The sequence below is a fragment of the Callorhinus ursinus genome, unplaced genomic scaffold, assembly GCF_003265705.2.
Source record: "Callorhinus ursinus isolate GAN/ISIS: 27379988/994484 unplaced genomic scaffold, GSC_fseal_2.0 scaffold83, whole genome shotgun sequence".
Lineage (NCBI taxonomy): Eukaryota > Metazoa > Chordata > Mammalia > Carnivora > Otariidae > Callorhinus > Callorhinus ursinus.
Genome location: NW_027397145.1, coordinates 2,121,200 through 2,138,399, shown reverse-complemented (window position 1 = coordinate 2,138,399; position 17,200 = coordinate 2,121,200). Strand labels below are relative to the sequence as shown.

The following is a 17,200-nucleotide window of genomic DNA, read 5'->3' as shown; positions in this document are numbered from 1 at the left end:
GGATGGCCACAGTGTCTAGAAAGGCCAAAGAATGTTGGAGGGGAGCTGTGAGCCAGAGACTCTGAAAGGAGGAGACGGGTAGGCTGAGGGAAGAGGTGGTGATGGGGAACCAGCCTCATGGTGCATGTCTGACCCTGGGGACAGAAGGGCCAAAGGCTGGGGCCACAGAGGCAGTCCCTGTGGCGCCGGGAGGGAGGGCTTGAGCCCCGGGCTGTTGGGCTGCGTTGGAGGAGAGAGGGAGGGAGGTTGCTGCGGATGGGGTCTGAGTCCTTGGGAGGTAGAGTCAAGGCCACTGGGGGCCAAGGGGCACAAGCAGCTAGGAATGAGACCTGCAAGGCAGTGCGCAGGGGAAGGGAAAGGATGGCAGAGGAGCTGAGGCCGAATGGGAAGAGAAAAAAAAAGGCAAAGGGGGGGGGGGGGTGAGGTGAGGCAAGGAGGAGGAAGGATGGAGGGAGAGGAGAAGCAGCACGGCCTTGTGGAAGAGAAATGGAGGAGGCGGAGCATGGGCTGGGGCACCGGGTGTGTGCGGGCCCGGCCCCAGGTCTGCAGAAAGTCTGCAGACTTCCAGGGGGTGAGAGCACCCCCTGACCTCCCTGTGCCCAGCCCAGGGCCCTGCCTGTACCTTCCCTTCCCTGGCATCACAGAGGTATGTCCTCCTACCACACTTGCGCCCAACTGGCCAAGAACTTGAGCTGTGGTCGCAGTGGAGGCGAAGCGAGAAACGTCCTTTTCATCTTCCCTGAAAAATTCCGGTCGACAGACCTCGGAAGGTCATTCCTTTCACCACTGGCCTCTGAGCAAACTGGTCCCTTTCTCTCTCCGAAAGGAGAGGATGTGTCAGGGTAGAATTCAGGGGAGAGACTCCCTCGTTCGAGAAAGATCTCCAGAGAGCAAGATGCTGCAGTCTCATGCTAGCCGCTACCATATGGTCAGGAAACCAGGTTAGGCCCTCTCTAACCTAAATCCCATTTGCTGCATAACACACCTGCTCGCGTGCATGCACACGCATGCAGATACACCCCCCCGCAGGGACCGGTGGCTAAGGAGGTCACTGCCAGTTTCCCCATGCCAGGCTCTCCAGGCACATCTGGGTTTCTCTGTGTCAACAGGAACATGCTCAGATTTCCAAGCTCCCTGGTCCGTTGCCATGGAAACATTGAGTCAGTCTCCTAGAACTCGGCTCAGGGCCTGGCCCCTGTGGTGCAGGGAAGGAGAGGAGAGGTGGAGGGTGACAACGAGATGGAGGGCAAGCCTCCTGGGAGGGGCTGGTGGGACACATTTGGGGCTAGGTGACATCTTGCTCTATCTCATTCCTTGGGACCACCTGCCGTCTCCCATCTGCCTCAGTAGACCTCTAGACCAGGGCAGTGGGGAAGAGATGTCCGAACAGAGGCTAGAGCTAACGTGGAGGATGCTTGATCACTGCCTGGGTCCCCAGTGGGCATCAAGGGATATTAGCTTTTGAGTGGGAGCTGAGGTCTAGCCCTGTGCCCCATGCTCAAGCCGTCTTGGGGACACTTGAGGTCCCTGGATAGAATGTCCTCAGGGCTGGAGCTGCTGCAGCTGGCTCCCCCTCCCTTTCTTGTGTGTGTCCCACACCCTGAGAACCTGCTTAAAATGGGATTTCCAGGCTGTGACGTCAGAGGGAAGCCAGCAGCTCCAGCCTGTACCAGCTCTTCCTTGATCAGCAGAGCTGAGGCCAGTCTTGCTCAGCCTGGAGGAAAAAGGGCTAGCACAGGAGGGAGGGTTTCTGAGGGCTCTGGATCATGGTCCTCATATCAGTGGCTTCCATGAGAATAGGGAGAGACAGTAGTAGGGAGAGGCAGGCTAGAGCCACAGCTGGCTTCCTCACTGCCTTAAATTTCAGCCAGTTCGTGGTCATTTCCCTCCCAGATTTCTCTAGTTTTTCCCTCTCTGCGCTGAGTCAGGGCTTCTTGGTGGAGGAGGGCACCTCAAGTATTAGAGCCATTTGGATTCTGCCTGAGAACTTGTACCCTATCTAGGCTGGAGGCCCGGAAGGGTCGGAAGGATGCCTGCAAGGAGCGAAAAGTCCACTAGGTGGCGCAGGCCGCCCTCTGTGGGATTCCCATCCCTGCAGGGGAGAATCTTCATGCAGTCAGTCCGCCTAAGGTGCCTCATGCCCCCACTCCCTGGAGTTGGAGGTTCATGAAAAAAACATCCTTGCAGGGATGCCTGGGTGGCTCAGTCGGTTAAGCATCTGCCTTCGGCTTGAGTCATGATCCCAGGGTCCTGGGATCAAGTCCTGCGTTGGGCTCCTTCCTCAGCGGGGAGCCTGCTTCTCCCTCTGCCTGCCGCCCCCCCCCCCCCGCTTGTGCTTTCTCTCTCTCTCTCTCTGACAAATAAATCAAATAAATAAATGAAATCTTAAAATATATATATATTTAAAAAAATCCTTGCAGGTGCATGAAGCAGGTATGGATTCTCAAGCCATCACTTCCTAAATCCAGCCTGTGTGCCCACCCCCTGCACACTCCCCAGGGGATGGTCAGACCCAAAGGGGAGCTACTCCCCTTGGGTGAGGATCAGGCACCCTCCTGGGATCAAGGGAGTTGCCAAGCTGACTCTGGAAGGGCCCTACAGCCCCAGGAACCCAACATAGGTTTCCGAAATGACATCTAGAGGGGCTGCTGGAGCTAATTTCAAGGTCAGGTGAGGAGAGGGACCCAAGAGGTAGCAAGGGGTAGGGAACTTAGGAGGGGCGGGCTAGGCCCAGAGGGAGGGAAGCTCACTTGGCCGCAGGAAGTCTCTGGATATGATTTCCCTGATGGCCACATTGGCAGTCCCAGGCCTGCCCCAGGTTTTCCTGTTTCCTGCCCCTTCCCTTAATTTCATCTGGGGCACTATAGGATTAAAAAAGGAGAAAAAAGACCCTAATTTCCAAATGCTGCGATCCCAAGGTACTTTTGCAAGAGCCAAGGTGGGGGTTCCTTAGTGACCTACCTTTCCCTGACCTCTTTCCCAAAATGACCCCACCAACCCTGCATCCCTAATGAATTACCCTCTCCTTTTGTCCCAGCCAGGTGAGTGATCAATAAATAATGCTGTTTGCTTGAAATATTGATGGCAAGTTTTACACTAGCATCCCTTAGCTGTGCCTGTCATTGGGGAACTCGAGAGGTGACAGAGAAATGCATGGCCCCCAAGAGCTCTCTCCCGTCTCTGCCAACAGAGGGTCTGTCTTTGCCAAGATTTCAACCTGTTCCCATCTCAGCCAGAATCATGACTCATTCCCATCAAGTAGGAAGAGGGAAGGTCCCCCAGAGACTCAGCCAGCAACCTCCAACCTGGGGAGAATCCGGTAAGCTAAACCAAACAGAGACCCTTCTTGATACTTTTGCCTCAAGACAAAGAGATCCCATTTCCTCTGTTCCACGTCCATCTTGGACCTGAGTGGCGACTCAGAAGGAGACCTGCACGTTCCCTGTTTCCCAGGTTGACTGTTTAGAGCCATGAGCAGCAGGGACGCACATGCTCCCAGGCTTCTCTGGCCCAAGTCACTGCTATCTGGTTTTGTTCTCCCTGGAAGACAGGGAGGAGAGAAGAGGAGAAGGTGGAAACTCTTGAGCCCTCTTGAGCCCAACTCATGCGGTGGCAGCGCCCTCCTCGGCAGAAGCCAGGCACACTCATCTCTGTGCATGGTGCCTTCTGCCCAGGCCCTCTTGCTCTGCTCCACTCGATCAGCTCCTGCATGCACGTCAAGCCTCGGCTTAGATGCCACGTCCCCACCCCACCACATCCCATCCGGGTCCCTGTGGCACTCCGCTCTTCCTCCCGACACCTTTCCCCATTTGGTCATTGCTTAGCTCCCCACCAGACTGAAAGCCAGAGCACAGGTGACGCGTCTACCTGGTTCACCACTATTTCCCCAGCATCTAGCACACAATAAGCCCTTGGCATATTTCTGTGGAATGTTCGAAGGATGTCCCTGTAGCATTCTTCCACTCCTGAGAAAGCACCAGCCTTCAAGCCTCAGTGTCTCTCTGCGGAGCTGTTCACCTGCACCTGAGGATGGGTGTCTGCCCTGAACAGCGGCAGCCCTGAGGAGCCGCCCTTGCTCTGATCCCCCCACCTCGCATGCGCTCATGCTCACTTGCTTTCCTTTCTCATACACACACAGACGGGAGTCAGCATTCCAGCCACATTCAGTTCTCACTTTAATTCAAAAGCTAAATTGGGAAGAAGAACAGCTTCACACTCCCAATTTAGCCTGGGAGAGAAAAAGGGAGACAGCCTGGATTTGCCAGGGAAAGGAGAAAGCTGGGTGTGGGGTGGGGGGGGTGGTGGCAAACATAGCCAGAGCCCAAGGGAAGACAATGAAACCCTCACCACCCAGCTCCTAAAAATAAACCATCCATAGCTATGACCCCAGAATGACCCCTATTAAGCCTCTCTCCCATACAAGCGCAGCCATTCGGGGCATTACCCAGTCTAGGGCTGGGATTAGGGGAGGTGGAGGAGACTGTGGTTATTAAAACCGTGAAAAGAGGGAGATGCTGCTGCTTTGGTCACTGGTAGTACAGAATCGGGAAGTCCTTCTTAAATCTAACTTTAATCCCTCTTGCGATAGCTGATGGATGATGAATAAAAAGAGTCCTTGGACGCCTGGGTGGCTCAGTCAGTTAAGCGTCTGCCTTCGGCTCAAGTCATGATCCCAGGGTCCTAGGATCAAGTCCCGCGTCGGGCTCCTTGCTCAGTGGGAAGCCTGCTTCTCCTTCTGCCTGCCACTCCCCCTGCTTGTTCTCTCTCTCTCTCTCTCTCTCTCTCTGACAAATAAATAAAATAAAAATAAAAAAGAGGTCTTTAAAAAAAACAAAACAAAACAGAGTCCGCAGATACTTGCCCACTAATATTCATAGCAGCATCAGTCACAGTAGTCAAAAGGTGGAAACAGTCCAGGTGTCCATCAACAGATGAAAGGATGAACAGAATGTGGTGTATCCATACCATGGAATATTATTCAGCCTCAGGAAGGAATGAAATTCTGACACATGCTACAACATGGATGAACCTTGAAAACATTACGCTAAGTGATAAGGCAGTCAAAAAAGGACAAATATTATGATTCCACTTACATGAGGTACCTAGAATAGACAAATTCATCGAGACAGAAACTATACTAGAGGTTACTAGGGGCGGGTGCGAGGGGGGCAGGATGGAGGATCCTTGTTTCATGGGTACCAAGAATCTGTTTGGGATGATGAAAAAGTTCTGCTGAATGGATGGTGGTGATGGTTGCACAACATTGTGTATATACTTAAATGCCACTGAATTGTATACTTAAAATGATTAAAATGGTAGGGTGCCTGGCTGCCTTGTCAGTACAGTATGTGCCTCTTGTTCTCCAGGTCCTCAGTTCAAGCCCCATGTTGGGCATAAAGCGTACTTAAAAAAAAAAAAAAAAAAGAGGGGCGCCTGGGTGGCTCAGTTGGTTAAGCGACTGCCTTCGGCTCAGGTCATGATCCTGGAGTCCCAGGGTCGAGTCCTGCATCGGGCTCCCTGCTCGGCGGGGAGTCTGCTTCTCCCTCTGACCCTCTTCCCTCTCGTGCTTTCGATCTCTCATTCCCTCTAAATAAAAAAATAAAATATTTTAAAAAAAAAAGAAAAGAAAAGTTAAAAAAATGGTTAAAATGGTAAATATTATGGTATGTATATTTCATCACAATATTTTTTTTTAAAAAGACATTGAGCCCAATATCAGCTTGAAGACTCGGTCGTTCTGCCACGATGGCTCTCTCTGAGGCTCGACCAGAGGGAAATCGAGTCCTAGAAGTTCCAAAGATCCCTTCCTTTGCTACCAGGACCAGAAGTGCTGGTGTACAAGGAACACCCCTCTGGGACATTCCTAAGAATAAAGATTTATTTATTTATTTATTTATTTATTTATTTATTTATTTGAGAGAGAGAGATGGGGGGGCAGGTAGATCAGAGGGAGAGAATGTTCAAGCTGACTCCTCGCTGAGTGAGCTCGACAGGGGGCTCGATCTCACTACCCTGAGATCACGACCTGAGCTGAAACCACCCAGGTGACCCCGTTCCTAAGGATAGGAGCTCATTCTTCCTACCTCTTATCTCTTCTTATCAGTATGATAATCCGGAGGGAAGCTCTTCTTCCTGGTTCTGTATTCCAGCTTCCTCTTCTGTCACTCATTTTAACTTTGCCCTAAACATAATTCCCATATGGGTGGAGTAGATACGGGGCTGGTTAAATAAGGAAAACAGATTCAAGACCCTTCCATCCAGCCTTTCTGACTGCCCTATTGACACTGTACCAAGGGACAGGGATGCACCCTTGGGCTGAGCTGCCTGTCAGTAAATTTGGGTGTCTGGTGTTCTTGTTCTCTGCCTTTGACTGGGAGGCCCCTGAAGGGAGTGTGTGATATACACCCCGTGCTGAGGCATCCAGACCTCCCTCGCTCCTGGACGACTGACTGCATGGTTCCCTGGCTGGTTTACACCAGCACCCCGCCACCAGCCTCCTGCAAAATGGCCAGTTGGCTCTCTGACTGCCCCGAAGAACTTCAGCGGGTGGGAGCTCTATGAGGGGCTCCCACAATCACTGTGCTTTCCCCACGATAGCACATTTCACACTGTTGTGATTGCCTGTTTATTTGTCTGTCTCCCCCATCAGACCATGAACTGCAAAAGAGGGGAGTCACCTTTTTACTTCTTTTTGTATCTTTAATGCCTAGAGGAGCAGATGTTTGATAAATGTTGAAATGACCTGTTCATATGTCTCTCTGCCCTATTCCACTTGACTCCAGAACCCTTGGAGGGTGAAAGCTTTGCCCAGTTCATTCTGGGCCCCCAGAGAACCTGTGGTTCTTGCCATGAGCTAGGTTTCAGCCGGAGGTTCTGAAGTCAAGACTATCTGGATTGGACCCCCTGGCTCCCCTACTGGCCCAGCTCTCTGACCTTAATCAAGTCATCCGCCCTTTCTGAGCCCCCTTCCTCATTCACGAAATGGGGGTGAGAATGGTACCTACCTCACAAGGCATTGCGAAGACAAATGCCTGTCCAATGTTTAGCACAGAACCTGTCACATTGTAAATGTGTCTTGGGGTTGGGGTGGGGGTAGAGAATGCATTTAGAGATTAAGGAAAATCAGAAGAAACAAGCACCCACCACTGACTGCTGCATCCTGGTGTTTTGGGGTGGGGGGGTAAGGCCAGTGCCACAGTGGGGTAACCCCAGGGGCTGCCTGTCTCCTCCTTCCCTCCCCCTCCCACCAGGTCTGCGGAGTGCAAGCTCACCCACCATGAAGCTGAGCAGCCCCGGAGCTGGGCTGGGCGGTGGTGAGGGCCAGAAATAACGGGCCGTTGCTATTCCTGCTTTTCTAGGCTGGATGGGAACGCTGCCTCTCTCATCTAAAGGCTGCTCCAGACTTCCTGCACATCAGTGGGCTCTTATGTAACGCTCCCCTCCCTCTGCCTGCCCGACAAGCTTCCAGAGATTTCTGCAGCCAGCTTTGCTGAACACTCAGCTGGGGGTGGGGGAGCAAAGAAGCCACCACAGGCCAGATTGTCCTCTAAGCCTAGGGTCCTGACAGCCCCGGGCCTGGGACAGGGGCCACACAGCACAGCGCAAAGGGGCTGATGTCCAAGGACAGCAGCTTCTTCTGGCATCTGCTCATTAACTCTGGGGCAGAAAGGAGCCGGAGAGCCCCACCTGAGGGTTTACCCACTCCCTCTGCCCTTTATAGATGCTCTGTGCCACCTACCCAAGTTATTATGCCTCAGGGTTGGTTCACCACTTCAGGCCCAACCTAACTGTGTCTGATGTGTGACCCCCTAGGCAGACTCCGAGGACAGCAACCCAGACCCCAACTCTCTTGGGCAGATCCCCCAACCTTGGCCAAATCCTCCACGGTCTCTTCCTGCAGCTCCTGGATCCCATCGGAGCATGCCAGGTTCCCTCTTCAGAGTCAGGGGGCCCCCTCTGCCTCAGGCCTCACTCTGCATGGGCCCGTCTCAGAATTGTGCTTCTCCACCTGTCCTAGGACTCAGGGTTCTCCTCTGGCACCCATTTCCCCCATCTGTAATTGGAGCACATGAGATGGCTTCACACCCCAACACTGTGGGGTGATTTTCTCTTTCATCTCCCCTGGTCCTTCTTCAGGCTTTCAAGCCTCCCCTTCTGTCAGTGCACCTTCTGCCTCCTTCTCCCACCCACCCCCACCAGACCTGGCCTCTTCAGGTTTCTCCTCACCCCTCACGACCCGTCACAGGGTGGGAGCAGAGCTGCCCCCAGACCTATTGAAGGCCAGGCCCTCCATATTTCCGGCAGAGGCCATCAGCTATCGGAAAGAGTGACAGGCACCCCATATAGAACTGAAGGGAGAGTCACTTCCTGAGCCCCAAGCTGGGCCACCGCCGTGGCAAACCACGATCTGAGCAGCACATGTGGGTGCTGACGTAGCCCGGGGCTGGGGAGGAGGAAGTGGCAATGGAAAAAGGGGCTTGTTTTCCTCTGAGAGGGAAAGCCTGCTCAGCCATGGGTTGACTTTCTGAGACATGATGGTTCCCACTGGCTTTCACCTGGAGCCTCAGCTGCCCTGGACAAGCTCCGTTCTGCTCTCCACTCTGCCCTCTACTCCTCTCCTATTTGCAAGGAAAGTCAGAGTGTAGACGGCAGCTGAGACGGGCACACCCTCTGAGAGCCCTCTCATCTTTCCCAGGGCTTCGGGCACCAGTCACCCAGGGGGCGAAGTGTGAGTCACAGACTCATCCCTAATGCTCCTTCAAGTCCTGTAGATACCCGGGGCAGGGTGCAGGAGTGGTTCTGAGTGGGTCAGGGTCAGGAGTCAGGAGTCAGGGTGCAGGAGTGGTTCTGAGTCTTCCTTACTCCCAACCTTTCTTAAAGTGTTTCCTTCAGGCTCCAGGCTGGTTGTCCCATCAGGGTCGTTGGTCACAAATTAGGTACTCAAACCCCCAACTGAGATTTGGTTCCACGGGGGGGGGGGGGGTCTTTTCCTTCTGTCTCCTCCCCTTTCAGTGCCCCCAGTCACAGCAAACAGGAATGTGCCTTTGGCCAAAAGAAAAACCAGAGGAGAATGGGCATAACCTACTTGCCTCCAGCACTATTGCTGAGAAGGTAGGCCTCGAGCATAATCCTATCCAGGGAGGAGGCTCTCAGGCCCTTCTTCTTGCTGGTTTTCCAGTCACAGAGAGGGCTACGGTCTGGGTGGTGTGTAGGGGCTTTGAGCCAGCTCCTCTCACTGTTCCTGTGGAAGCTGTCTTCCAGGGCCATACAACCATGAAGGCAGAGCAGGGCTGAGAAGGCTGCCTCCTCCTCTGTAGGAGCTGTAGAAGGCAGAATGAGGGAGATGAGGGTGGAGGGATGCAGTTTATCCAATCTCACAGCCCACACCTTAGCCGGAGGGCCTAGACTGATCACGGCCTTTTCCCTCCTGAGGCCTTTGCCCAGCTGTCCCCTTTGCCTAGAAGGCCCTCCCCGCCACACTCCTCTATGCGGAGTTGGCTTCCTGTCATCCTTCATGTCTCTGCATAAATGTCACCTCTTCTGAGATGCCTTCCTTCACCTCTCCAATATGTTATACTTACCATAATCAGAAATCATCCTTTTAATTTATGTAGCTGTTTACTTGGACACAAGTCTCCCACCGAGTAGCAATTTGGTCTATCCTCACTGAATGGCAATTTACAGGAGGGCAAAACTACATCTGCCTTCTTCATTGCAAAATCCCCAAGACTTAGCACTGCCTCTGATACAAGAAGTGGCAAATAAGCCTTTTTTTAAAAAAATGAATGTTTTACTCAACCTTACCTCCTACTATCTCCTAATTGGAACCCTCTCTGCTCCTGCCCATTTTTTCCAGAAAGAGCACACAAGGATTGTCCTGGCCCCCTGACTCTCAGCCCTGACCTGCAACTGCCTCGCTTCCTCACCACAGAGTTTGGTCCTTCGCATGTTTTCTCTCCTCCAAACTCTCTTCGTCATCCCTGCCCCACTCCCTGGAATCTCTCCCTCCTTTTATCTTCTGTGTTCTTCAGCGTAACTGACATTTGGTGGCTAACGGGGCTGCTTCCTATTCTTAATTCTCTTGCAACGTGGGATCCAGTCTTTCTTCTGCCCAACTGTAAGCCTCTTAGAGTCAGGGGCCTCTACGGTAGACCTTCCCAGGCCTTGCCCATAGAGTCTTCAGAAAAATTCTTTGTTGTTGTGGATAATGGGTGTATTGATGAGAAACTGCTGGGTTGTGAGTAACAGAAACTGAAATGATTATTTTATTAAATCAAAAAACAATGCCTTGGCCTTCATAACTAAAAAGCCCAGGTTGTATCGAAGACTCAGTCTCTGCATGTAGATACCTTCCGTTTCCCTCTGCATTGGCTTCATTTTCAGGTAGGCTTTCCAGTCCTCATGGCAAGACAGCCTCCAGGCTTACATTCCATTGGCTTAGCACCACCAGAGAGAGAACTCTTTCAAGAGTTGCAGAAAAAATCCCAGAAGTGCTTCACACTGGCCTGGTTTGAGTCATGTGCCCATCCTGACTCAATCGTTGTGGCTAGGGACATGGAATGCTCGAGACTGGAGCATCCTAGATGGATGGCTAGGTGTGTGTGACATACCCAACTCCTAGATCTGGGATGGGGTTATCTTCCTCCAACCACATGGACTGGATTGGTTCCCCAAAGGAAATTACTAACTAGGATCTATTATGAAAAGAAAGGGGAATTGCTATTGCATATGCAAACCAAAGATACAGACAATAAGGATTTCCAGTGTCCACTTTCAGCAAGGACCTGAAGATACCTTAGGTCATTTTGCACATTAGAATCGTAGTGGAATTGGTTTGCTCTGGCTGGGGTTGGGAGATGTGCTCTTGGGGTCTGGACACCTCCCCAGGGACAGAAGGAGAATCCTGGGATGAGGAACCCACTCAGTTCTGGCACTCACAAGCTCAGAAAAATTGTGACTCAGTTGGTCTAGGGTTAAAATATTTTTCTTTTTTTTTTTTTCCAGAATTCCACAGGTGACTCTGTTATACCAGCAAGGTTGAAAAATTCTGCTCTGGGAAATGATGTTCTACTGCAGCAAGAAAGATTCAGATTAGCTCTTCTGGACAATGTCCCCTGTGTTTCTCCCTCTCTGAACAATTTTTCAGAAAAGGGTGACTGGAGTTTGCTTGGAGGCTGAAGATGGGTGGGTGAATTGTGGGTGACCCTGAGGGTCAAAAGCCCCTGAAAATAACAATAGTCACTGTTTATTGAATGGCAGTTGCAAGGCAGGCAGTGTGCTTTGGGACTTCAGAGACTCAGTCCCTGTAACTTTCAGTGTTGTCACAACAATCCCTCCACGTGGGTTATCATTAACATTAACTCTATTTTACAGTTGAAGGAAGAGAGATAGGAAAAGCCTGGCTAAGATAGCCCCCCCAGGGAGTGGCAAAATGGGCATTCCGACACAAGACCATCTGACCCTGACTGGCAGGAGGCCTCAGAGAGGTGCATCACTCATGCCCCTAATGAAAAACACGGGTAGGCAGTGGGAGTGGCCCCCCACCCCGCCCTAGGCTTTTGGGTTGGGGAACTCAGACTTAGAGTACAAGAGACAAGGGTTCATTGCCGGATTCCTTAAATAGATTTTTATAAGAAAATGTGTGTGTCTGTGCTTGTGTGTGTGTGTGTGTGTGTGTGTAAGGGATACAGACGGATGAAGCCCCAGAGTTATGCCCCCTCCCCCAATTTAAACCCCCCCGACTCCGACCTGTTTGGGTTCAGCAACCCCAGCCCCGCCCCCTTCTGTCCCGGGGTCCTCAGCACCCTCCTTTCACACACCTACTTTCTGCTTTCTTTTTCTTAAATTCAGAAAAACAGCACCTCCCCTCGATTCAGAGCTAGAGCAGGAACCTTCCCCTCTTGGAATCCCTGTTTTCTTTGGGGTGCGCACTTGAATGCGGGGAGTGATGATGGGACCGAGAGGGCTTTCCCGTCAAGTCCGGCTCCCGGGAGACCTGCAGAAATCGTTCCCGCCTACTCCCCCCGCCCCCTCTCCGCCGCCCTTAGCCCGGCTCGGAGAGGGGAGTGTTATACCGCCCGGAGTCTGGGCGCCTCGGCGGTGACGGCTCCCCAGGGACTGCAGGGAGAGCCCAGGCTGCGGCGCCTGCTCAGTTCGTGCTCACTGCGTCTAAGGCTCCCCCGGCCTGGCTCCGCGCCCAGCACAGGAGCAGGGAGGGGGGGCAGGAAGGCGGCGGAAGAGCCCACTCGGCCCGGGGCCCGGGGAACCGAGCTGGAGAGGGGACCTCCAGGGGGCAGCACCGGGCCGCTTAAGCAGGTCCTCTCTGTGCCAGCCTAGGGGTCCCCAGACAGCCCATAGGAAAGCCCCCTTTTCAGATTGTCGCACTGCCCGCCCCACCTCCATTTGTTCTGGATAAAGGTCGGAAAGTCTCCCACCACAAGGACCGCCAGCTTCTGGTTGAGAAGCAGGTGGCCCACCACAACGCAAAGGGACGTCGGGGATCATCTGGCGAGTAGTTCCTAGCCTCAGTTTCCCCGATGACACCTGGAAAGGCACCGTGCCATTGGTCAAGGCCCGGGGGGTCAAACGCTCCGCCTCTCCTGGGCGGCCTCTGCCCCGGCCAGCCCAGTCACTCCTCCCCTTAGCTCCCGCCCCGCTCCCACGGTCCCAGAGGTGGGCGGGAGGGCCCTGGATGACGGTGGCAGAACCCCGGCCCGACTCTCCCTCGCCCCCGCCCCGGGCCCGGGCTTCCCCAGTCCAGTCCCCGCTGGGGAGCCGCCTGAGCCGCGGTGCACCTAGCTCTACGAGCCCCGAGACCTCCACCTGGGCGTCCCCAGCTCTTGCGCACGTTCGGGCTCCCGGCTTGGAACCAGGGAGGAGGGAGGGAGCCAGGGAACAGCAAGCAACGACCCGGAAACGCCATATAAGGAGCAGGAAGGATCCCCCGCCGGAACAACCCTTATTTGGGCAGCGCCTTATTTGGAACGGCCCGATATGGCCCGGCCGCTTCCGGCTCCGGGAGGAGGGAAGAAGGCGGAGGGAAGAGGCGGGGGCAACGCTGGGAACTCCGGAGCAGCCTGGGTCCAGGAGTCCTCAGCTGAGGCCTGGGTCCTAAGTTTTCTCGAGGCCTGGGCGCCCAGGGTGCAGGAGTCGGCGCGGGGGCTGAGGTGAGGGACGGCGGTGCCCACCGCTCTCGGATAGGGGGCTTCACGTCACTCCGGGTCCTCCTGGCCGGTCTTGCCATATTAGGGCTTCCTGCTTCCCATATATGGCCATGTACGTCACGACGGAGGCGGGCCCGTGGCGTTCCAGACCCTTCAAATAGAGGCGGATCCGGGGAGCCGCGAGAGATCCCAGCGCGCAGAACTTGGGGAGCCGCCGCCGCCGCCGCCAGCTACCGTCGCCGCCAGCTGCCGCCGCCGCAGGACCGGCCCCTGCCCCAGCCTCGGTAGCAGCGCCGCGTCCACGCCGGCCGGCGGCGAGGGCGAACCTGGAGGCCCCACCAGCTCTCGCCACAGTGTCCCCCGCGTCCCGCATGTGACCCGGCCAGGCCCCCGAGAGTGTGTCCCCCGCAGCCACGGCTCCGGGCTGCGCCCACCCGTCCCAGCACCAGCTCTCCAGCCCGCCCATCCGGGATGGCCGCAACCAAGGCCGAGATGCAGCTGATGTCCCCGCTGCAGATCTCCGACCCGTTCGGTTCCTTTCCTCACTCGCCCACCATGGACAACTATCCTAAGCTGGAGGAGATGATGCTGCTGAGCAACGGGGCTCCCCAGTTCCTCGGTGCCGCCGGGGCCTCGGAGGGCAGCGGCGGTAACAGCAGCAGCAGCAGCGGGGGCGGTGGAGGTGGAGGGGGCGGCAGCAGCGGTAGCAGCAGCGGCGCCTTCAACCCTCAGGGGGAGGCGGGCGAGCAGCCCTACGAGCACCTGACCGCAGGTAAGCGGTGGCCTACGCCGAGGATTAGCCCCTTCGCCACCATCCTGGCGACCAGTCCTTCCCCACCGCCTTGCAGCGCCCCCTTCACCGCAGCAGCAGTGTTCCTGGACCTCAGGGATGCAAGTGGGGTTTCCCTTCCCTTCCTCAGGGTCATGTGTTAGAGGGATACCTGGGGACATCCACCCTCACCCTCACCCTCCTCGTCCCTAGCGGTGCGCAGAGGAGCTAGCTTCTGTTTTGGATGGAGAGCTCGGGCTGCGTGGGAGGGTGGGGGGGGGCTTGTTTTGAAGAGTAGGGCTGCGCCCCCCTTTCTCCAGACAGGCTTGCGTTGCCAACAGCCTGTCCCCAAGGAAGGGCCGTGATCCGTGCCCAGGGATGTCCTGGCAGCAGGGGGCAGGGGGCGCGCACTAGACGCGGCGGAAGGGGTGCTGGCGGGAATCCCTCCGTGGCGCAGCCGCCGCTGCGGAGCGCTGTGAGCTGCAGTGGAGGGGGATTCTCCGTGTTTGCGTCAGCTGTTGTTGAAATGGGCTCTGCCGCTGGAGCCGGTCCAGGAACATTGCAATCTGCTGCTATCAATTATTAACCAGCTCAGGAGTCAATGGTAGCCAGCCCGACCTCTTGCCTGGCAGCTCGGGTGCTTCTCGTTCTCCAGGGATTGCTCTCCAGTAACCAGGCCTCCCCCTTCTCTCTCTCTCCTGCCAGAGTCTTTTCCTGATATCGCTCTGAATAACGAGAAGGTTCTGGTGGAGACAAGTTACCCCAGCCAAACCACCCGGCTGCCCCCCATCACCTACACTGGCCGCTTCTCTCTGGAGCCTGCACCCAACAGTGGCAACACCTTGTGGCCTGAGCCCCTCTTCAGCCTGGTCAGCGGCCTCGTGAGCATGACCAACCCACCGGCCACCTCATCTTCAGCACCATCGCCGGCAGCCTCCTCCTCCTCCTCCGCCTCTCAGAGCCCACCCCTGAGCTGCGGGGTACAGTCCAACGACAGCAGCCCCATTTACTCAGCGGCACCGACGTTCCCCACACCTAACGCTGACATCTTCCCCGAGCCACAAAGCCAGGCCTTTCCAGGCTCCGCGGGCGCCGCCCTCCAGTACCCGCCTCCCGCCTACCCTGCTGCTAAGGGTGGCTTCCAGGTCCCCATGATCCCTGACTATCTGTTTCCGCAACAGCAGGGGGACCTGGGCCTGGGCACCCCAGACCAGAAGCCCTTCCAAGGCCTGGAGAGCCGAACCCAGCAGCCTTCCCTCACTCCATTGTCCACCATCAAGGCCTTTGCCACTCAGTCGGGCTCCCAGGACTTGAAGGCCCTCAACACCACCTACCAGTCCCAGCTCATCAAACCCAGTCGCATGCGCAAGTACCCCAACCGGCCCAGCAAGACGCCCCCTCACGAACGCCCCTACGCGTGCCCGGTGGAGTCCTGTGACCGCCGCTTCTCCCGCTCAGATGAGCTCACCCGCCACATTCGCATCCATACCGGCCAGAAGCCCTTCCAGTGTCGCATCTGCATGCGCAACTTCAGCCGCAGTGACCATCTCACCACCCACATCCGCACCCACACAGGCGAGAAGCCCTTCGCCTGCGACATCTGTGGGAGAAAGTTTGCCAGGAGCGATGAGCGCAAGAGGCATACCAAGATCCACTTAAGGCAGAAGGACAAAAAAGCAGACAAAGGTGTTGTGGCCTCTTCTGCCGCCACCTCCCTCTCTTCCTACCCATCCCAGGTGGCTACCTCCTACACGTCCCCAGTTACTACCTCTTACCCATCCCCAGCCACCACCTCGTATCCATCACCTGTGCCCACCTCCTACTCCTCTCCCGGGTCCTCAACCTACCCATCCCCTGTGCACAGTGGCTTCCCCTCACCCTCGGTGGCCACCACATACTCCTCCGTTCCCCCTGCTTTCCCGGCCCAAGTCAGCAGCTTCCCTTCCTCGGCTGTCACCAACTCCTTCAGCGCCTCCACAGGGCTTTCGGACATGACAACAACCTTTTCTCCCAGGACAATTGAAATTTGCTAAAGGGAAAGGGGAAACAAGGGAAAAGGGAGAAAAAGAAACACAAGAGACTTAAGGGACCGGAGGAGGAGATGGCCACAGGAGGGGTTCCTCTTAGGTGAGACGGAGGTTCTCAGAGCCAAATCCTCCCCCTCCACTCCGCCCCAGCGTCGGCGTGGAAGGTCTGTTGGCCTGCAATCCTTTCTGCCCACTTGCCCTTCCTCCCCAGTTCCTACTCCCTTTGACTTCAGCTGCCTGAAACAGCCATGTCCAAGTTCTTCACCTCTATCCAAAGAACTTGATTTGCATGGATTTTGGATATATCATTTCAGTATCATCTCCATCGTATGCCTGACCCCCTGCTCCCTTCAATGCTAGAAAATCAAGTTGGCAAAAATGGGGTTTGGGCCCCTCAGAGCCCAGCCCTGTACCCTTGTACAGTGTCTGTGCCATGGATTTTGTTTTTCTTGGGGTACTCTTGATGTGAAGATAATTTGCATATTCTATTGTATTATTTGGAGTTAGGTCCTCACTTTGGGGGAAAAAAAAAAAAAGAAAAGCCAAGCGAACCAACGGTGATCCTTTATTTTGTGATGATGCTGTGACGATTAAGTTTGAAGCTTTTTTTGAAACAGCAGTCCTTGGTATTAATCAGAGCATGTGTCAGAGTGATGTTCCGTTAACCTTTTTGTAAATATTGCCCGACTGTACTCTCACATGTGACAAAATATGGTTTGGTTTTTCTTCTTTTTTTTTTGAAAGTGTTCTTTTTTCGTCCTTTTGGTTTAAAAAGTTTCACGTCTTGGTGCCTTTTGTGTGATGCGCCTTGCTGACAGCTTGACACGTGCAATTGTGAGGGATGTGCTCACCTCTAGCCTTAAGGGGGGCAGGGAGTGATGATTCGGGGGAGGCTTTGGGAGCAAAATAAGAAAGAGGGCTGAGCTAAGCCTCGGTTCTCCAGAATGTAAGAAAACAAAATCTAAAACAAAATCTGAACTCTCAAAAGTCTATTTTTTTAACTGAAAATGTAAATTTATAAATATATTCAGGAGTTGGAATGTTGTAGTTACCTACTGAGTAGGCGGCGATTTTTGTATGTTATGAACATGCAGTTCATTATTTTGTGGTTTTATTTTACTTCGTATTTGTGTTTGCTTAAACAAAGTGACTGTTTGGCTTATAAACACATTGAATGCGCTTTATTGCCCATGGGATATGTGGTGTATATCCTTCAGAAAAATTAAAAGGAAAATAAAATA

The 17,200-nt window shown here is 54.4% G+C and overlaps 1 protein-coding gene across 1 annotated transcript; it reads left to right on the top strand.

Annotated features, from left to right (window-relative positions):
• The first annotated feature begins 13,328 nt into the window (after positions 1 to 13,328).
• Positions 13,329 to 17,200, top strand: EGR1 (early growth response 1). The gene is made up of 2 exons (XM_025852318.2): positions 13,329 to 13,935; positions 14,638 to 17,200. Exons 1-2 carry the CDS (start codon positions 13,635 to 13,637, stop codon positions 15,963 to 15,965), a joined length of 1,629 nt encoding a protein of 542 aa, XP_025708103.1. The 5' UTR covers positions 13,329 to 13,634; the 3' UTR covers positions 15,966 to 17,200.

Bases quoted from the DNA above. Each gene is read 5' to 3' on its own strand.
- EGR1 (XM_025852318.2), top strand. From the start codon at position 13,635: ATGGCCGCAACCAAGGCCGAGATGCAGCTGATGTCCCCGCTGCAGATC. The intron at 13,936-14,637 runs GTAAGCGGTGGC...CTCTCCTGCCAG, and splicing joins CTACGAGCACCTGACCGCAG to AGTCTTTTCCTGATATCGCT.